Source organism: Microplitis mediator, chromosome 11 (assembly GCF_029852145.1).
Source record: "Microplitis mediator isolate UGA2020A chromosome 11, iyMicMedi2.1, whole genome shotgun sequence".
In the NCBI taxonomy this organism is placed as follows: domain Eukaryota; kingdom Metazoa; phylum Arthropoda; class Insecta; order Hymenoptera; family Braconidae; genus Microplitis; species Microplitis mediator.
The window spans coordinates 14,099,953-14,122,604 of NC_079979.1; the positions used below are offsets into that span (position 1 = coordinate 14,099,953).

General features: G+C 28.5%; 2 protein-coding genes and 1 long non-coding RNA gene across 4 annotated transcripts in view; 2 read left to right on the forward strand and 1 right to left on the reverse strand.

The window, feature by feature from the left end:
* The window catches only part of LOC130677482 (uncharacterized), a 166,679-nt gene extending 152,370 nt beyond the window's left edge, over positions 1 to 14,309 (reverse strand). Inside the window, exon 1 of the long non-coding RNA XR_008991620.1 lies at positions 14,103 to 14,309. This is a non-coding gene — a long non-coding RNA (uncharacterized LOC130677482). The remainder of the gene's footprint in view (positions 1 to 14,102) is intronic.
* On the forward strand, positions 2,438 to 8,778 carry LOC130677480 (protein yellow-like). Its single transcript, XM_057484250.1, has 6 exons — positions 2,438 to 2,928; positions 6,139 to 6,268; positions 6,416 to 6,578; positions 6,773 to 7,132; positions 7,256 to 7,441; positions 8,153 to 8,778. Exons 1-6 carry the CDS (start codon positions 2,637 to 2,639, stop codon positions 8,336 to 8,338), a joined length of 1,317 nt encoding a protein of 438 aa, XP_057340233.1. The 5' UTR covers positions 2,438 to 2,636; the 3' UTR covers positions 8,339 to 8,778.
* A 221-nt stretch (positions 14,310 to 14,530) lies between the features above and the next one.
* Positions 14,531 to 20,777, forward strand: LOC130677159 (catenin alpha). Of its 2 annotated transcripts, XM_057483798.1 has the most exons (5): positions 14,531 to 14,753; positions 14,991 to 16,059; positions 16,335 to 16,361; positions 17,581 to 19,095; positions 20,003 to 20,777. In XM_057483798.1, the coding sequence occupies exons 2-5, from the start codon at positions 15,013 to 15,015 to the stop codon at positions 20,165 to 20,167; spliced, it is 2,754 nt and encodes a 917-aa protein (XP_057339781.1). In that variant the 5' UTR covers positions 14,531 to 14,753; positions 14,991 to 15,012; the 3' UTR covers positions 20,168 to 20,777. The 2 variants fall into 2 exon arrangements, with proteins under 2 accessions (XP_057339781.1, XP_057339783.1); XM_057483800.1 differs by lacking the exon at positions 16,335 to 16,361 and having other exon boundaries at positions 14,532 to 14,753.
* The last annotated feature ends 1,875 nt before the right edge of the window (positions 20,778 to 22,652 follow it).

Below are 22,652 nucleotides of genomic sequence, written 5' to 3' on the forward strand. Positions count from 1 at the left end.
TTAACATGAGTATGATTGATTTAGCGTTTAGTAAAATTTTTAATTAAATCGTTTGAGTCCTTATTGAATCACGGCAAGTTGTTATTAATCATAAAAGGTAACAAAGTATAGTTTCTTCATATATTAAATCTACACAAAAAGCTGCAGCATGTATAGTTTTGGAAAAAAATTGTCTCGACTCCTACCCCTGAAATATCCCATAAATAAAATGGAAAGTAAATAAATTCCCGTCATTGCTAGGTGTAAACATGAATCTTTAACTTGAAAACTGAATGTCTCACATTTATTTAATTAACGAGCTACAAGTTTGAGTCTAGCTTTCACTCAAGAATACGGAAGATATCTTTCCGATTAGCAATTATATTTTTATACGCATATTACATATCATAACATGTATGATGTATTGTTTTAAAGTAGTTTATTATAAAACAATAAATCATGTGAAATACGCCAAAAAACACGAATTGACTGCTGTTCCATGAAGCGTTATATTTTAAAACGCAAAGTTATTTTCCATATGTTATGTTAACTATTACTTTTTTATCATTTAAGTAAAGAGAAAGGTAGTTAACAATCTTCTTTATGCAGTCTGAAAAAATTATTTCAGCTGTCAATAATGTTTACTTAAAGAAAATTTTCATTACGTTACCGTACACGTATGCGAAATTCCTACTACTCACGCGATCAATTTTTTCATTTTCGTTAGATTTTTTTCTTTATCACTAACGCAACAATTAATCCATTTTTCCTTACACATATCGAAACATTTTATAGAACTAAAATACACGCAATTGCTCAATATTAAATGTTCTTCCATGCAAATCGGTAGTATATTGGCACACGCGGCTGCTAATAATTATCATACATATTATTTAAATAATATGTGATTTTATTACTAAAATTTATTAACATAAATATTGAGTACCCGTTTAATTTCAACACTTAAGTAAAAAAATTCTATTTTTTCAAATATTTTATTTTATAAAAAAATTTTTTAACTTTATGATTTAATTAATTTTAGAGTGCGATTAAATCACTACTGTAAGATAAAAACTGTACTTAATATTTATTATTTAATTATGTTATTACGAAGCTTCAGCATTACCGCGAGAACTAGTGAGTACTATTTCGGCCTACTTTCCACACCCGTAAAAACATTTCCACGTTTAAAATCAACTAATAACAAACTGTTTATGGTACTATTTATACGACATAAATAAACCACAATGTAATTCGCTGTAAATTATTTTTATTTTTCTTTTAATCATTAATATTTTGTACATTCTAAATTAAAAGTGTTGAAAATAATTTGAATTCTAATTAAATATTAATTATTAACGATCGATAATTTCATGTAAGTTAAATCAAATATCATAAAAATTAAGTTATTTAATTGCAAAATGATTTATAATTTATTAAATAAATCAACGAAAAAAATATTCCGTAGATAAACATCGGTCGGAAAAAGGTAATGTGATGTTTTGAAACGTGATATGTTACTATTCAACTGAAACGGACAGAATCCGATCAACAAATACGGAATTACATGTGTATTTTTCATTAAAAATAAATCCCACGTAAATACGCACTGATAAATTTTCTCTACTACCGATTGCCTCAAAATTATACTAGCAATTTAGCTCTCTCGATAATTGAACTAATTATTATCTTTCTATTTCCTATATTTACCTTTGGCTTATAATTTTAAAAATTCGTCTTTCATTTAAATTTCATTAAGATTTTTAATTCCAATCAATCATACGCATATTAATTGGCTGTCATTAACAAATAGAAAATTTTACTTCTCATTTACACGTGCCTGACACCTATTAATTATTTTAATAAATACTTATTTACCACTTATCATTTTGATGTTTTCATTTATTCATCCGACATTTTTATATATATAATCAACTCAAATAATATTCATCTGTTTAATCCCTGATAAATTATTCAGCAAACAACTCGAATAAAAATGAAGACAAAAAAATGCGTTTTCTCTTTCAAAATTAAAATTTACAAGAGATATTATCGCATAAATTATAGCAATACAATTTTTTAAATAATTTTATAACGAGATTAGTTTTGTTCATTATTAAATTTATCTCATAGAGTAATTCAATTTTCATTTTTCATTCTAAAATTATTATGTCACCGAGTAATAGCTTTTACACAACAAGTTTAACCAAAACCTTGAGATCAATTGTACGTGAAAATAAACTAGTGTAAGATAATACAACAGTAAATAGTTAGGGTGTGTCTTGTGTGTCTTGATGATGTCAATATAAAACAGAGTGCAGTATAAACTTAATAAGACAGTACACTCTCACTCTCATCTGGCGCATATATATAAATCCTCCTTACAAACCCACGTGTTCTGAACAGTTATATAAATATATATATACATATAAATAGTGAAAGAACGAATACACGCGAGTTGTATTAACCCCTGCCACAGCTAATCTCCTCACACTACATCCTATTCAACAAGAAACGATGCAATTTCTTTCAGATAGCTAGGCAACTAAATTGTTGATGGGGGGTTTCAAATATATAACGTTTGGAAATTGTCCTTATGGTTCAGTTTAACATTCAACACAATTCGAGTACATTGAAATATTTATTTATATACGACTATGGAAATTCGTCGTGAGTCGCGTTTATTCGCGATTTTTTTGTTATCACTAATTGTTTTAAATAAAAGCGCAAGTGCTAGTGGATTGAAAGGATGGGGTGGAGCAGCACAATTTGGACGTGCTCCGATACTTGAAAGGTTTTCGTGGCAAGTATTAGATTGGGCTTATCCAGATCCAATGTCTCGCGCTGCAGCTCTTGAAAGTGGAGATTATATGCCCGAAAATGGACTTCCGGTTGGAATTGAAGTTTGGAACAATAAATTATTCGTCACTGTACCGAGATGGAAAGATGGTTAGTTTCATTTTTTATTTGATTCAAAAAAAATTTTAGTCTATTGAATTTTTAAGCACAAGGTGGAGGTGTAATCGTATTTAAAAGACGTTTTTTGAGAATTAGAAAAAAAATTTTTTTTTTGTTTGCGGGTGGATAAAACGGAAATGGACCGTCCGTAGACATTTGGTTGTACTTGTACTTAAAACGTCTTGTGGTATACGTGATGTACTTAGAGGTTTTTTTAAATGTAGAAGAGAAGTCTCTTGAATCTCGTCTGGACGACTTCCGGTTTTTATGACAAAAAATATCACTAAATTCGTCGTATGTATGAATGCACTGAATTTGCCAATCCTGAATACCGTTTTTATTATATTTTATTATACACAACTACTGCTATTATTATTATCATTTAATACTATACACTTTTTCGGAACTGCTTTTAAATTTTTTTCATCTAAATTTATGCCTTATAATATTTTTTGCATTTTAGATTTTTTTATTCCTTTATACGAGTTTGCTGATTTCGTTTTTTTTTAGATTATTGTATATTTTTGTTGACAATTTCATGCGACATTGAAGTAAATTATATTGGCAATATAAATTGAGAGATTAAATTTTTTATTTTTCAATAATTTTAATACAAATTTAAAACCGTGAATTTGAATATTCGGTGATAAAATTTGATAATATAAATAAAGTATTAAAATTTAATATTTAAAAATAAAACTATTATAAAAATTGTGAGTCAAGTTAAATTAAATGATTGACATAAGAAATAAAAAAATATCTATATCCAAAAATTTTAAATGACAATAGAGTTAAAATTAATAAATACACCTGCGGTTGCAGTTAATAACTAAATCCTAACATTACAACTGTCACAGGCAAGATGATCCCGTAAAAAACGAGCAAACGATAAAAAATATAAATACTTGTAAATACAGCACATAAAAAGAGGACGAGTTTGAATGGTTGCGATTACGCGAAAGCACTTAACTTATTTTATATCTCCGCCCTTAACGACTTTACTCTAAAAAAAAAAAAATTCCTTGGCGCCCAACTTTTCGTTCTCATATTATTTAAAACTGACACCCAATGTAACACTGTCGACTTACAATACAACACAAACACAAATACTGCCAGTGATATTGTATAAAATTTTACAAAGAGTATAATTTTTTTGTTCACTAACGCGGTTTTAAAAAAAATTATTTAACCAGCGTGCCCCGAAAAATTACCTCACGGGTGTAAATTAAGTTATCATGTACAATTTATGTGTACACTCATATAATACTTATATTTTTTTATCTAAAAACACCTCAAGCATTATTATGAATATGCTTTATATTGTTAAATATTTTTCAGCAGATCCTTTCACTTTAAATTGTATCCCGATTTCGTTTCTAGAAATAAAATTGTATAATATACTTTTACTAAGAGAGCATTCTAAAAACAAGATTAATTATCTTGGATGTCACAAATAAATTAAATTTCGAATTCCGTCGTCTGTGCGTAAACTCGTAAGTATGTAAATGCGATAAAGTCCACAATACGTAACCAGTTGACTTTATTTTATTTTTAGTAGGTTCAGAATACAGTTATAAATGACTCAATTAAAATAAAAAAACAATAATAAACTTAAATTGTTGTTCAACTGCGATAAATAAATAAATATGAATTTAAAAGACAGTTGTTAATTTTCTATCTTTTTCTATTTCAAAGTGCGAATGCGCTAGTGATTAAAAATTTTGAGATCATGAGCATTTTGATAGTCGACAGAATAAAAATATTTCGGAAATCATTTTTGAAATTGAGGTTTGAACTTCGAATACAAAATTTATGTCTATATAACTTGTGAAGAATTTTAAAAAATTTATTGCAATAATTTAAAAACAATTTGGATTTGTTGAATAGTTTGAAAACTTATAAATACTTTGGATAATTCGATTTGAATTTCGAATCGAAAACTACTATTTGATTCTAACATTATTTGCAAACCCTTAATAGGGTAGAAGTACAGTTTTTGGTGATTTTAGAGCCAGTTTTAGCCACTTAGAAATTTAAAATAAAAAAGTTTGTAAAATATGCAATGACATAATTTATTTTTCAAATGTGTTCGAAGATATTTTTACCCCACTTTTAAAACGAAATTTGTTTTTAATACTTTTATATGAATTAAAATAAAGTATTAAATGTCCCAAAATGGAGCAGCGGCGATAAATGGTACTTTTACCCTGTCTTAGTTTTTGATGAATAAAAAAAAATGTTTAAAACTATTACTTCGATTCGATTTTTTAATTTTAAAGTACAAAAAAAAAATTGTTATTTTTTTCATTAAAATTTTTATATTAACATTTTTTTAAAATTAATGCCGTTTTTTAAAATTTTTTTTTTAAGAACATAATTTTTTGATAAATTGTCTAGGTTATCCAGTTTAAACAAAATTTTTAATTAAAATATTTTGAAGTAAGATGAACTTTTAATTTGACTCAACTATTTTATAATCTTATGTTTTCATAACTATCACTACAATCATTTTTAATTTATTTTTATTTACCTAAAGCGGAAAAAGAGATCATATTCCGTTGGTATAAACATAAGGAAATTCAATTTAAACTCAACATAATAATAAAGATTGTAATCATACAAGATAATTAGTATAATTGCTAGTGATATTTTCTTTCTTTTCTCAAATCACAAAATTAATTCTCGGAAATAAGAATAAGTTTGTTACAATTATACATAATAAAAATAAAAGAATTCATGTCTAATTCATTAAGCTAAGATAAAGTTAGCTAATACGAATTTATGGGATTTAATGACCGATAAATTTTCTAAAACGGGTTATAGTTAGTCGACATGTCAGTATATTTTCATTGAAATTACATCATCATTATCAGTAATTGAAATTAATCAACTTTTTTTGTAAATTTATAGATATCTTTATTTTTATATGATTGATTCGCGTGAATATTATTTTACATAAAAAAAAAACTTTTCAAACTAATTATTAGTAAAGTTTAATTTACGTAAATAATAATTAATTAATTCAAGAAATTGATTAAATTTAATAATTAGTTAGCTTTTTAGTTAATAAGTAAGTATATTATTAAATAATAATATAGTTAATTATAATTGATTTTAAATGCAGTGATTAATTTTAAATATGTAATAATAAAAAAAAAATAAATGGAAATATAAGAGTAATAATAATAAAATAAACCGCAGGAATTCCAGCAACCTTGAATTACATATCGTTGGATACGAACCGTGGTGGTTCACCAAAATTAACACCGTACCCAAACTGGGTCCAGAATGTAGCAGGGGCATGTGATACTGGTCTAACTACCGCGTACAGGTAATACTTATATTTTACATTACCTCCCTTTGCTCATCTTTATCTTTTTAAAAATAAAAAATATTATTGAATATATTTTTAAATTTCTCCAATAAAATTTTTAAAAAATTTTTAATTTGATGAAAAAAAATGTATTTATTGCCACAGAATTCACGCAGATGAGTGTGATCGTCTTTGGGTACTGGATACCGGCACTATTGGTATCGGAAACACGACCGTACAAGCTTGTCCATACACACTAAATATATTTGATTTAAAGACCGATAAAATTATACGAAAATATCGATTACGTCCAGATGATATTAATCAGGTAAAATATATATTTTTAATTCTTGTCGAGCCATAAATTTAAATAAAAAACAAATATTTAACCGACTATCTAAAATCTCTTTGAAAATGTGAAAAACATTTTCGATAAGAAAAAAAATAATTGCAATAAAATTTGTTTTTTATAGTTTGTTATGTCTTACTTAATTAATTAATTTTTATTATACTCCTTCCAAGAATACATTTATAGCGAACATCGCTGTGGATTTAGGGAAAGGTGGCTGTGATGACGCATTTGCTTACATGTCCGACGAATTGGGTTACGGATTAATAGTATACTCGTGGCAAAATAATACATCCTGGAGAGTAACACACAGTTACTTTATGCCAGATCCACTAAAGGGCGATTACACCATCGATGGATTAAACTTCCAATGGGGTGAGGAAGGAATATTCGGCATGAGTTTATCACCAATACTGTCAGATGGTTACAGAACTTTATTCTTCCATCCGCTAAGTAGTGATCGAGAGTTCGCGGTATCTACAAGAATTCTTCGCGATCCAGTTCTCGCTCTAGATAGTTATCATGAGTTCCAAGTACGTATCAAAATATTCTTAATGACTACCCTTCAATCATCGATTACTGATCAGTGTTAATAATATAAAGAACAAAAATAAATAAAAATGTAACAGACAAGTATACATTGACTTGTATTTTAGGTATTGCCAGAAAGATTCATGGGCCACTCAACTTCCGAAGTGATGGACGAGAACGGTCTCCAGTTATTCAATCTGGTCGATCAGAATGCCGTAGGCTGCTGGAATTCGTTATTGCCTTATTCACCGGCTAACCAAGCACTGATCGCCCGACACGATGAGGCTATGATATTCCCAGCTGATGTTAAGGTATATACATATATATCAAAAATCTAAATCTGCTTTATTATACTATAACCCGTCATATTAAAAATACATTTATTAGGCTAAGTGGTCCAGTTGCCGCGTATTTTTTTTTTTTAAATATTCAAAATAATCGTTGTTACCCATCAAACTTATTTTACATCCTATAAAATAGATTGATCACTTGGTGATAAAAATTTATATTAAAATACACAGTTGAAAATTTTTTGTTCTTGTGTATAAAAATTCAATGGTTAAATATTTTGTGTCAATTATTTGACACCATCAAGTGTAAATTTAACTAAAGTTTAATGTGTTATCTGAACTCAACGAGTTTTAAACCTGTATTATTGTTTGACACAAGTATAATGTGTTAAAGTAACACGAAAAATTGAGTGGACCGTTTGGGACATGTGATTTGTGTTAAATTTAATAAAAATTTTTCAACTGTGTATAATAAGCAAATTTAATAATTGATAAATGAGTGTTAGTGTAGCAGACATCAGACAAATTTAAAATTATAAATAAATAGAGTAAATAATTAAAAAAATAATAATTATAAAAAATGCGCTTGTTAATTTTTAAATTTCTTAAATGCGCATTTTTTAAAAATTTTGTTTTATTAATTATTTACTCTATTTATTAATAATTTTAAATTTGTCTGATGTCTACTACATTCACACTCATAATTGATAAATAAAATTTATGTTACAACAGATTCGACGAGGAATGGTGTGGATAATATCAGATAAAATGCCACAATTTTTGATAACATCGCTAAACTATACCGACATAAACTTTAGAATACTGACGATGCCTTTGGCTGACGCTATTGCTGGAACTGTTTGTGATAACACACCGTGGAAATACATCGGAAGTAATATACTCTGGTGGGACCGATAGTCAAAATAACATTTCTATCTAAACGATTAATAGGCAAGCATAATATTCGTAGGAACATTTATCAAAAAACACCGAATTTAAATTTTTAACTAGACTTTTTTACTACAATAAAAAAAAAAAAAGTTATCATGATTCATGACTTTTAATACATTGTAAATTTTATAATAAGCATTAACCGTAAGATATAAATAAAAATAAAATGAGAAAAGAATAATGTATGTATGAGGTTTAATAAATTTGTACTTTGTATATATCGAGTGAAGCGGGCAGTGATTCAGAACATCTTATTCAATATCAATGCGATTGGAATATATAAGACCAAGTAACATTTTTGTTCAGACTCAATATATCTCTTTCTTTTCTGTTTATACTCGTTGAATATTGACACGCGGGACCACTCGTTTGACGTGGTAAAGAATAAAGTGCGCCAGTTGCATCTCTTTCCCCCTCGGATATCTAAATACAATTGGTCGTTTACAACTCTTTGGTAGTGAGTATCTGGCCCTCTTTTACCTCCTTCGCAAACTTTAAACAAGATTCACTTGCATGGATATTTTTTTTTACTGGATAAAATACGAAATATATATTTTTTTACTTATATTTTATTTATTATTTTTTTTCTTTTACTAGTTTTTTTTATTCATTTTAATGTAGTTAACACCGTGTCCAGGTGACCAAGATTTGCCGACTGGACTAACAATCAGTTCATCAATAATTCAAGACCAAAATATTTAAAAAACTGTAACGACAATTTAAAGATTCAACTATTTATCTATTTTTCAAAAAAAAAATAAAAGCTATGGATAAAAAACCCAAAAAACTTTCAAAAGTACTGAAAATCTAATTTCGCTCAAATTTAGCGTCAAGTTATTGGACTAGTTCGCCAGGTTAATCATTTTAAAAATTCATTTTTTTTTTCTAGAATTTGGACTATAAGTAAATCCGATTAAGAAGTCACTGAACTCTGAATTTTTTGATATAATTTCTTATGTTTTAATATAAAATTAAGGTCGGGCGGTTGGCTAGAATTTTGAATTCTTTACAGCTCGAGGCGTTTATAATGAACATATATACGTCCTAATCTACGTCGTTTAGCACAAGCTCGAGGAAAAAAATGTTTAAAAAAAAAAACGTAGATGCTGAATGTGAATCACCCCCCAGGAGCCAGATGGCCATCATAGCTCTCTGTTCCTTCAAAGCCCTTGTTTCCGATATAATTTCACGTTACCTGGTAATCGGACCCTGATATACGACTTTCTTTCGCACCTTAAAAATTACCCGGTTTACGCCCACGCTTTATAATAAAATATGGCCACGTGCTTTGTTCAAAAATTATAAAACATAAGCGTTAGACAGTTTTTTTAATAAATTTAAAAAAATACAATCATCAATTTCTTTTATACTCTAATTTATTTTAGAGAGAACGTAAAATATTTTCGAAAAAAAATAATTTAATTAACGAAATTTTTTTATGAAAAACTAAAATTTTATCGAATATTTCTTAGTTATTAGATTGCGCGTATGTTTGCATGTATGAAGACTTGATTTCATATAAAATATTCAATTACTTGACAATGTTTTTTTTTTTTAATTGGTACTGCATTTTATAAAATTTGACTGAAATTCTGTCAGTTGAGCCCGAAAAAATTTAAAAAATATATAAATAAATTTAAGAAGCCATCTAATAGTTAAAAAAAATCTAAAATAACAAAAAATCAGATTTTATTATTTTTTCGGATTTAAAAGGATTGAACCTGAAACTTTGAGAATAATGAGAGAGATCGAAAAGAAGATTCACGCCTCAAATGCTAATTCAAATCGTATCGATTCGATCGAAATCCAAGAGTTGTTTTTTAAAAGTACGAATTTTTTAGGGATTTGCATTTTTTTGTTAAGCTTTTTTTTAAGATCGACAGTCTGGTGGACTTTGGAAGTAAGTAAAAAATAATGTATCAATGGACGCAAGACTGGATATAAAAATAATAACAAAAAAGTAATATATGATTACAGTAAAGTCAGTAGGAAAGAAAACAATAGAAAGGTGTTAAAGGTGGAGTTTGTTGGCTGTCTTTAAAAGTACTAACGGATTATTACAAGCAAAAAAACCGCGGCCCTGCTGATTACACACTGTACCAAATACTAAAGCTGACGATGAACGAGTTATGCCGGTTGTATGTCCAAATTTATATATACATGTGTATATATATATATGAAATAATAACACTAAAATATTTGTATGCCTTCGGCGTTCGTTACTTTTATCTATATATTTAACTTTATTTTAATTTAACGTTTACACTCTGTTGCTGCAGGGATATATGTGTGTTTTAGCACTTTGTCTGAGACTATATATTATTACTTTCTCGTGAAAACTATAATTGATGGTTTCAACTCTACTCTTTGTTTTATTATTATTATTGTTCTTTTACTTCTTAAAAAAGGGTTTATTCTTTTAACAATTATTGTATTATTGTAAACAAACAATTGATACTTTTTTTTTTACAAGTCGAATTATCCTGTTATTATTTTAAATTATCTCCTATCCACACGAAAAAAAGGATTCCTTGGATTAAAAATTATTTTTTAGGCCCAAAAATATTTTTTCAAATCCAAAGGAAAAGTCTAAATTTGTCGAATTCCAGAAAAAACTTTCTTTGTTCAAGAAAATTTTTTTGAACCCAGATTTGTTTTTTCTTGAACTAAGAAAATTTTCGCCTTCCTTCTGGATTGCAAAAAATATTCTTAGTCCAAGAGGTGACCGCTCTTTATATCTCAGCCAAAAACATCTGACTCAAAATATCTCGTTTTTCTTCGTCCAAAGAACGTCATTTCTGAGATAAAATGAGGGGGAGCCAGCCCAAGGTATCCTCTGTTTCTGTGGAATTCTTTAAAAATTTTTAATTATTAATTTATAGTTAACTAACTTAATTTAATCTGACTAGTTTTTAGATAGATTTTTCTAAAATCTAGCTATTGTATTTGTCCTCAGGGTCGATTTTTCAAGGAACTTTGCCATATAATCTATTATTGGTCGAGTAGGTTCCAAAAATACTATTCGTACCACACTTATGTGATCTTAATGAAATTTTCTACACTTATTCTATAGGCGATTGTCTTAATCACGTTCGAAGATGCGCTAAGTCAGTTGATAAGTTTAAAAGTTATAGGGTAGAGGTACCATTTGTGGCCACTGCTCCATTTTTTTACATTTAATCCTTTATTTTAATTAATGAAAGTGTAAAATAAAATTTGCATTTTAATAGTGGGATAGAAGTATCTTTAAACATATTAAAAAAATTAATTATGTTATTGGGTCTTTTACAAATTATTTTATTTCAATTTTTCAAGTGTCCAAAACTGGCCCTAAAGTGGCCAAAAACAGTACCTCTACCCTAGCTGATGGAAATTATCCCGATTTTTGAAAAAAATCATTTTTTCACTATTAAAGTTTATGTAACTTTGAAACTAAAACTTATAGACAATTTCTGTGAAATTTTTTGAAGTTTTATTTAATAAACTTCAATTTTTGTCCTCGAACTAAACATTCTGACTATTTCTTCCAATAATTTTATAGCCTCGAAAATTTAAACAAAATCACGAAAACAACTAAATATGGTTTTAATGACTGATAATATTTCGGCCACTATGAAAACTCAACATTTTTAGAACGTCTTTAGAAAAATTTACCTTCTATTCTGGCTGCCAGGTGGCATTTTTATTAATTTACAATAAATTTATATCAAACAATTAATCAAGTATTTATTGCCGACTAGAATACTAATTTTATAGGTAAAATTATATCTAGAAATTTAATTTATCAAGTTTTTCATTCATAGTTGGTTTAAATGCTGCTACCGCATTATTTTAGAACTAAAAAATTCGAAAAAAACTAAACCATAAGTTTCTCAGAAAATATTATCTATTTAATGAAAAGACTATTGAACTTGATCTATAGCTGATCGATCACCAATTTACTGATTCACAAACGAAATGATTCATGTAAATAAGTAAAAATATATAAAGCAGACTGGTTTTGTTTCTAATGCATTCTTTTACCCCCCCCCCCCCCCCCCAAAACACCCTAAAAAATTTAATTTCATTCCAGGACAACCCCTACTCCTACCCCTAAATTTATAAAAATTAAAAAAAATCAGTTTATGAATTGATAGACAATCCACCGATTCGTATTCAAAATGACTTTTTAAACCTGATGTAGCTAATTGACAATCCACTGATTTATAGAAAAAAAAACGACTCGGTATCTAGCCGAGCTCTTGGAAATAAAATTAACAAGACCGTAAATAAGATTTTAAATCATCTTGCAGTTGCATTATGTGGCATAAATCAACCAGTACCTGCATTTTGTTGATATCATGTATATAAAATGTGACCTTCTGAACGTTATTTTCCACTTTACAATTAAAGATCAAGGAACTGTACTTATTCCTCTTTAAATTACAAAAAATTGAATACACACATTGTTCACTGCTGACAATTATCAATTCCTATCAGCTTTAAATTTTATTATCATAAATTATAATTATCAAAATTAGTTTTTATTACTAAATTTCCGACAGTTGACTTCAAAACAAAAATGTCATATTGAAAATATCAGATGTCCGACAATTTTTGAAGGTTGTAAATGAATTACTAATTATTAGAAAGAATTATTTAAAATATAAACACAAACATTTTTAATGAGTATGAATGTAGCAGACATCAGACAAATTTAAAATTATTAATAAATGGAGTAAATAATTAATCAAATAAAATTTTTAACAAATGCGCATTTAAAAAATGTCGAAATTTATAAGTGGATTTTTTATAATTATTATTTTTTAAATTATTTACTCTATTTATTAATGATTTTAAATTTGTCTGATGTCTGCTACATTCACAATTATACATTTTTAAAAGATCTTTGTATGGAGTTTATTTCATCAACATTAACTGAATTTTTTTTTTTAAATAAAAAAATTGTCGGTCGTCTGCTAATTGCAGTGACATCATAACATCACTACCATATGATCCTGAAACTAACAGACAATTAAGAATTTTCGGGTTTTTTTTTTTTTCAACAAATCGATGACAAAAAATAAAACTAAAAATATGCACTGGTAGAAAATTTTAAAAACCATAAGTGAAATTTTTTCAAATATTTTTTTTTTTATAATTTATCGTTTTGAAAAAAATCCAAAAATTATTAAACGTCGGCTAATTTTAGTATCATCACTACCATAAACTTGATTATTTTTCATTAAATAATTATAAAATTATTTTTCATTAAATAATTATAAAAAACTTGAATAAAATTAAAATTTTTCTATCTATACATAAAGGGGTTATCAGATATTTTCGTCTGGGTTTTTTTCGGAAATAAAATCTCCAAATACAAACACAGACCGCACTTTGATGTATTACTGTCTAATCTAGCGAAGTGCGCTTTAATTGTTTCATAATATTCCTTTGTTTAAGAGAAAAACGGCCAAAGTTTTCATTTACTGTACAAGTGCAACAAAGATAGTACCGTTCGTAGACTTGAGTGTAATAGAGAGAAAAGTGCGAACCCCTGATAAGAATTCTTTGTCAACGTATGGTGGCCATTTTTTGTTTTAAATCTAATCTGAACCAACGACTCAATGTCAATTAATAATTATCAATTAAATTAATTTTAAAAATCAATTAAATGTCTTAAACTTTAAACTTCAGTTCCATTGAAAAATAAAAATATTTATAATAATTTCTGCATGCAAAAATAACTCACCGGTACCCCATAGCACTGACAATAGACAAAAATCAGCAGAGCAGAAATTCACACATTTAAATTAATATCACTCTACCTAATTAATTAATCAAATTACTTTTACCTCGCATACAATTATTGATATTTATAAATATATAACACTATACAATTTAATTAATTCAAGTTTATTTTAAACACCAAAAATTTACTGGACACCAGCCGCCTTAATTTTTTTTCTGCCAGTGCTTCAATTTGCCATACGGTGGCGCTCAAGATCAGGCAGCAAAATGGCGGCAACCAATAAAAATTCAAACTTCTACTTGATACCTACATTACAAACAGCCGATAAGATAAATTACGCTGCAATTATCAACAGAGAGGGCGTAAACCAGAGTCCATACCATCAAATTTTAGTGTCCCTGAAGCCCCACTCTATTCCCAACACAATAAAACGGAAATAATGACGTCAGGAGTGAAAAGTAGTAGGTAAATGGTAAATCTGAAACTTTAAACTAGAGCAGTGAGCATTTGCCAAAAAAAAAAAGGTCATATATTATTTTACTGCAAGTTAATGGAAATACTTAAGCACTAAACGGCACTAATATCAAGTAGTAATATTTAAAATTGAAGAATAAACTATACAAAACAACTAGCTGAATTTTTTTTGACAAGGTAAGTCCTTTAAGTTGCGATAATAGCATAAAGCCATTGTTAGACGTTGTGAGGGCCGAGTTTATCCAATAAATCCATAAATTTAAAGCTCAAGCTTTTTCTCACACGATTTATAACCAGTGGCTTTTATAATACTAATTTATTTAAAAAATGAAACTGTTTAATTGTTTGTTGAATCGATGATTCATCGCTTGATATCTTATGAGTCATAATAACCTAACTAGTAATTATTATTAGGTGAATCTGTCAAAATAATAAAATGTCAGATTTTGGACCAATTACATTAAAATGGGACCCAAAAAATTTGGAAATTCGTACGATGTCGGTGGAAAAAACACTGGAGCCTTTAGTACTCCAGGTGACGACGCTGGTAAATACCAAGGGACCGAGTAAGAAGAAAAAAGGTAAATCAAAACGTGCTAGTGCTCTTGTTGGAACTGTCGAGAAAGCGACAGCTAATTTTATAGAACGTGGGGAACAAATAGCGTATGAGAATCCGGATATTACTGCGGAGATGCTTTGTGCTGTTGAAGAAGTTCGTAAAACTGGAGCTGCTATGAGTATTGCGGCACGTGAATTCTCCGAGGATCCATGCTCATCATTGAAACGCGGTAACATGGTACGAGCTGCGCGTAATTTACTGTCAGCGGTAACACGTCTTTTGATTCTCGCTGACATGGTTGATGTTCATTTACTGCTCAAGTCACTGCACGTAGTGGAAGATGACTTGAAAAAGCTTAAGAACGCGTCGTCGCAACAGGAGCTGCTGGAAAATATAAAACAGTTTGGTAGAAACGCATCTGAGCTGATGAACCAAGCAGCTAAGCGTCAACAAGAACTAAAAGATCCTCAGCTGCGTGATGATTTGGCTGCCGCGCGTGCTGTTTTGAAGAAACACTCAACTATGCTGCTGACTGCTTCCAAGGTCTACGTGCGTCATCCTGAGCTGGCAGCAGCCAAAGCCAATCGTGATTACGTACTGAAACAAGTCTGCGAAGCTGTCAATACTATTAATGATGTCGCTCAAGGTAAAATGCCTATAGACAGTCAGCATCCTTATGATGGACCCGGAGAACTCGCTGCTGCGCTTGATGACTTTGATGAACGGATGGTAATGTCCCCGCTTGCTTATAACGAGGTACGCACTAGACCCAGTCTTGAGGAACGGCTTGAAAGCATTATTAGTGGCGCAGCTCTCATGGCTGACTCTTCTTGCACTCGCGATGAAAGACGCGAACGGATTGTGGCTGAGTGCAATGCTGTTAGACAGGCTTTGCAAGATTTACTCAGTGAATACATGAATAATGTAAGTATTTCTATATCAATATATATTTCATATTAATATTTAATAATAATTATAATTATAGTTTCTAATCTAACTATTTTTAATTAGAGATCAGATAAAATAAATTAAAAACAAAAATTTTGATCGACATCTGACTAAAAATAGTTGTAGCCAAAACTATTAAGTTAAATAATTTATTTAATGTATTTACAATTATTTATTGTCTACCAGCAGCTTTAGAACGATGATTATAAATATATTTTACTTTTGTCCTTATGTTTTTTGGTGATGAACAGTTACAGCTAGCACGTCGACGGAAACGGGTAAATATTCCGTCCTAAGTGTGTTGGTTGTTTTGTTAAACACGTGAGATTTAATTGCCATTACAGCTTTTAACAGGAGTTAAATTACTAATATTTCTATATATGTTTATATAAATATACATAAAATTTATAAGTATATATATATAAATTTATAATAATATAAATACGCCACCGCCGAAGCACTTGTACTTTTATTTCCACATGTGATTAATAATTTGAATATTTTAATAATTTGTTTCACTGTTAAGGACACTCTTAGACGGTACCCTCCGCCCCCACTTTTTTTTCATTAAATATTTAATGACCGCAAACTGTTAGGAACCGTATTAATATTTTATTAATTAATTAACAAATAATTAAAGCATTAATTGAAGAAAAGAGCAACGTAATTAACTTCGCTAGGATATGAATTTTAAAATTTGGAGCCAAGCGTTATTTTATAAATAAATTCCAGTTAAATCATGACAAGATTATGCTTAAAAATTAAAAATTTTATTAAACTTCTAATTTAAAACTTCTATAAGTAATAGGGTGGTCGTTAAAAATTAAATTGTTTCAGACACCCCATAAAAAACTTCTTTTTAGTGAAAAAATACGTGGGGAATTTGGTTTTTTCTTTTTAAGTTAAAAGAACACGTGCCTCAGGGTGATCACACTTCATTTTTGATACAATCGCAGTTTTTTAAAAATATCTCATGAAATATGCAAATTAAAGGAAAAAATCTTAGGAACAATTTTGTAGGAAATTAAATTCTTTACAAAAAAGTTCATGTTCATTTTTTTTATAAAATGTGTATTTACGGAGATATTTTAAAAAAACTTTTTTGGATCTCATGAATTGAGCATTTTTCCTAACAAAATTAATTTTGTTTAATTTTTTTTTCCATTAATTAATAAAATTTTAATATGATTATGACAGTTGTTGAAAGTCAATTAACATTTTTAGAAAGTAGGGGAGACGGCACTGTATAAGAATGTCCTTAAATAAATATAAGAATAGTCCAGTTGCAAATAATTAAATTTGTAAATATAGTTATTAGCAACTAAATTATCATTATATTTATTTAAAATAATTTATATATAAATTGCTTAAAAAAATTAACACGTGCACTTTTGTCGTCAGTGAGTGAACCACGATGACAAGCTAGCATAGACGTTTTCAATTTATTTCTATTATTAATACTAAGTGATACGAATTTAAATGACTAATTATTGACAGATGGGTGTGAAGGAGCAATCAGAAGGTCTGGAGCGTGCTATCGATCATATGTGTCGCAAAACACGGGACTTACGTCGTCAACTACGCAAAGCGGTGGTGGATCATGTGTCTGACAGTTTTCTGGAGACCAACGTTCCGCTTCTGGTTTTGATAGAAGCTGCTCGTAATGGCAGGGACAAAGAAGTCGAAGAATACGCTCTGGTATTCACAGAGCATGCAAATAAGCTCGTCGAGGTCGCGAATTTAGTTTGCAGTATGTCAGGCAACGAGGACGGAGTCAAAATGGTTCGTTACGCTGCAGCACAGATTGAAAATTTATGTCCGCAAGTGATAAATGCCGCACGTGTGCTGGCAGCACGTCCGCGATCAAGAGTTGCACTAGACAATATGGAAGTATTCCGTCAAGCTTGGGAAAATCAAGTTCGCGTTCTTACAGAAGCTGTCGATGATATCACGACAATTGATGACTTCCTCGCGGTTTCAGAGAATCATATCCTTGAAGACGTTAATAAATGCGTGCTTGCACTACAAGAAGGAGATGCTGATACTCTTGATCGCACTGCCGGTGCAATACGCGGTCGTTCAGCCAGAGTTTGCAATGTCGTTCAAGCAGAAATGGATAATTATGAACCGTGTATTTATACTAAACGTGTTCTAGAAGCGGTAAAAGTTCTACGCGAGCAAGTGATGCCGAAGTTTGCTCAGCGAGTTGAAATTGCTGTTGATGCGCTGAGTAGTAATCCTGCTAAAGACGTCGATGAGAATGATTTCATTGACGCTTCAAGGCTTGTTTATGACGGTGTCAGGGAAATTAGACGTGCTGTATTGATGAACCGCGCTGATGAAGATCTAGATCCTGAAGATGTTGAACTGGACGAACACTACACACTGGAAACACGCAGTAAATCTAGTGCGCAGACTGGAGAACATGGCGTTGATGAGTATCCAGAGATAAGTGGTATCACTACCGCACGTGAAGCTATGCGTAAAATGCCTGAAGAAGATAAACAAAAAATTCTCCAGCAGGTCGAGTACTTTAGAAGTGAAAAACTCAAATTTGATAAGGAAGTTGCCAAGTGGGACGACGCTGGCAATGACATTATTGTACTTGCTAAGCACATGTGCATGATTATGATGGAAATGACGGACTTTACACGCGGTCGCGGGCCTTTGAAAACTACTATGGATGTTATTACTGCTGCTAAAAAAATTTCTGAAGCCGGTACCAAGCTTGACAAACTCACAAGGCAGATTGCTGACCAGTGTCCCGAAAGTTCGACCAAAAAAGACTTGCTGGCATACTTGCAGAGAATCGCGCTTTATTGTCATCAAATGAATATTACTAGCAAAGTTAAAGCTGATGTTCAGAATATCAGTGGCGAGCTGATAGTGTCGGGCTTAGACAGCGCTACGTCACTTATCCAAGCCGCTAAGAATTTGATGAATGCTGTTGTTCTTACGGTCAAGGCTTCTTACGTCGCTTCTACCAAATATCCTAGACAATCAAACGTTACTGTAAGTATTCATTTTTATTTTATTTATTTTTGGAAGAGCTAGATTGTTATGTTTATTTTTATTTAAATTAGAATCTTGATATTTCCTTGATAAATTTATGTATAGAAATAGAAAAAAATTTCAATTTACAGCCCAAATTTCTAATGGTTAATTTGTTGAAAAAATTTTTCCCGAAGTTATTTGTAAAAAATAAACCCACAGTGTTTACAGTGAATCAAAATTTTGAAATAATAATGATCATAACTCAGTATAAAGAAATCGTAAAGTTTTTAAAAAAACAAATCTTTTGTTTTTTGAAGCCATACTCTAAAACAATATAATAAAATTTGAAAACTTTTTTTTATTTTTCTTTTTTTTAAATGATTTTCGACTGGAAAAATTAAAATCATTGCAAAGTATAAATTTAAAGCTTTAAAACAAAAATGTTTTCTTGTTTCCATTTAAATATTTATACCGCAATTGAAATGGTACTGAAGTTAGCCGACGTCTAATAATTTTTGGAAGTTATTCAAAACGATAAACTATAAAAAAAAATATTTAGAAAAATTGCACTTGTAGTTTTTTTAATTTTCTACATGTGCGTATTTTTAGTTTTTTTTTTTTTTTGTAGTTGATTTGTTAAAAAAAAAAATTCGAAAATAGTTAATTGTCTGTTAACATCAGGATCATTATTTGAAATAATTTTTTTAATAAAAAAAAATAAATAAAAAATACTCCAATTAGTATATAAATAAAGCTCTCCCTATTGCTAAAGTATTTAAGAATGTAACTAAGCTTATATAAATATATTTCTATACTTTCTTGGATAATTAGTATGTAAGTATGCTAGCCAGCTGCTCAGTAAGTTTTAATATTTATTTTCTTTTTGATAAAACCTCTAATTATTTTACTTTGTTTATACTTTTAGTCACCAATAGTAGTTTGGAAAATGAAAGCACCGGAGAAGAAACCACTAGTGCGTCCAGAACGGCCTGAAGAAGTTCGCGCTAAAGTACGAAAAGGTTCACAGAAAAAAGTACAGAATCCAATTCACGCATTATCTGAATTCCAAAGTCCAACGGATACTGTATAAAATAATTAACAACAATAATAATAATAAAAATAAAAAAAATAATAATAATATATTATTAAATGAATTATTAGAAAATATTAAAAATTATACTCAGTAATTTAAATTACTGAAAGTCTTAACTATAAAAGTCTTTAAATTATGTTTTATGGAGACTTAATTTTTTTTTACGTCTCGAAGACTCATTAAAATCTTTACACTTTTATAATTATTTACACGGTTGTATCGAGAGATTTTACTCTTTATTTTAGTACATACACCAATGATCAATTATTTTTAATTATTTATCTATTGATAGTTAGTAATTTATCTGCGGATATTTATAAATTTATTGCGACAGAAATATTAAAAAATTATGAGCGTAAATGCAGCAGGCATCAGACAAATTTTAAATGATTAATAAATAGAGGAAATAATTAATCAAATAAAATTTTAAAAAATTTTTAAATAAATAAGTCGCGTCCCTAATGCCAAAAAGGCATATGCTGTATATAGATCTACCATAAAGCTAAAAAGGCATATAAATTTTTTTTTTTTGCTCAATCGCTTAGAAATCATTTGAATTGAATATTTTGATAATAAAAAAAATTAAAACCAAAAAGGCCTATAAATATACATAAGCCTTTTTGCTTTTAGGCACAATGATCATTAATGCCAAAAAGGCATATAAAAAAAAGTATATTACCATGAAGTTAAACCCGTGAATTCAAATTTAAATATACTAAGGGAAAAAATTAAAAAAACAAAAATTAAAACAAAAAAAAATTTCGAAATTTTTCAGTGAGTTTTGAGTAGCTGTATTTATGTGGATAATGGTCGTATCGTGAATTTAAAAAAAAAAAAAAAACATTTTGAAGTTCGACGATTCTAATTTTCAGATTTTTCGGTGAAAACTTTTTAGGAGCCACTTATCGCTTTAGAATCACGAAATTGATCAAAAAACAAAATTTTAAATATTAATGCCAAAATGGCCTATAACAGCAAGCATATGCCTTTTTGGCATTAATTTTATTTTTCATTATTTAGTGAATGCTAAAAAGGCGCATAAATAAAAAATCATTAAAATATTAAATTCATTCATTTTTTGTTAATAAATATTTAATTGAACCGATTCGTTGATTTTATTGATTTTTTATTTATACGCCTTTTTGGCATTAGCTAAAAAATGAAAAATAAAATTAATGCCAAAAAGGCATATGCTTGCTGTTATAGGCCATTTTGGCATTAATATTTTAATTTTGGTTTTTCATCAATTTCGTCACTCTGAAGCGATAGGTGAATTAAAAAAAAATTATATGCTTTTTTGGCATTCGAATGCATTTTCTATAATTATTATTTTTTCAATTATTTATAATTTTATATTTATCTGATGTCTGCTCCATTTACAGTCTTAAAAATTTTTTTTTACTAGACTTGTCACGCCAATCGTAAAATTTCAGGAAAACTCTTATTCACTTAAAATTTACATTAAAAAATTAATAAAATCAGTCAACCATAAATTTGATAAATCTAATAAAAACAATCTATAAAAATATCTTTTACTCACGAACAATAAAAACATAAATATTCTGTACTGTAACACTGAATAATTTAAAATTTCAATAAGAATTACAGTGACAGTTCTAAATAAATTGAAAGCTCAATAATAAAAATAACTTTAATTAATTAAATAATTGAATCAGAAATAAAAACACGAGACTGTTAAAGTATTCAAAAAAAAAAAAAAATGTACACGTACATTAAACATTTATATAAAATTTTTTTTTATAAAACTAAATTTAAGTTTTTTAAACAAATAAATTTATTAATTAATTAGTAAATAATTATTAAAGTATTAATGTCATATTAAAATAGAAAATTAATAAACTAAAGCAATCAAAGGCCTCATTGGTTTGTACGAATTTTCTACCAGTTTTATAAAAAAATACTTGATGGAAGTAAAGATAAATGTCAACATATCACTCGGTTTTTCTTTCGTCTATTGAGTAATTGCGACAAGACCAAACCTGAATACTGGTACAATATTAATCATTTTGTATGCATACCCATGTGTTTAATTTAGTTTATTAATTTAAAAAAAAAAAAATAATGATAATTCCTTAGTACTTTAAGTTATTAATTATAAAACTATTACCTATTACCAATCATTAACTTCCATGATTAATATTATTTAAGTTCTTATAAAATATAACTATTCAGCACTTTTAACACACTCGTATCTGATACAATAATTAATATAAATACGTAATAAGTATAAGTTTAAAGTAACACTTATTATTAATTATTTATGAGTATTATATATTTTTTTTTAATCAACAAAAAATTAAAAATTAAAATTAGAGTTCGAATTTAATTGTATAATTTGTGGTAAAATATTTTTTTTTTTATTTTAAATTTCATCATAAATAATGTTTTTATGTGTTGTAAACACTGTAGATGAATAAATAAACTTTTACATAAAATTAATGCTTGTAATGTCATTTTTAGT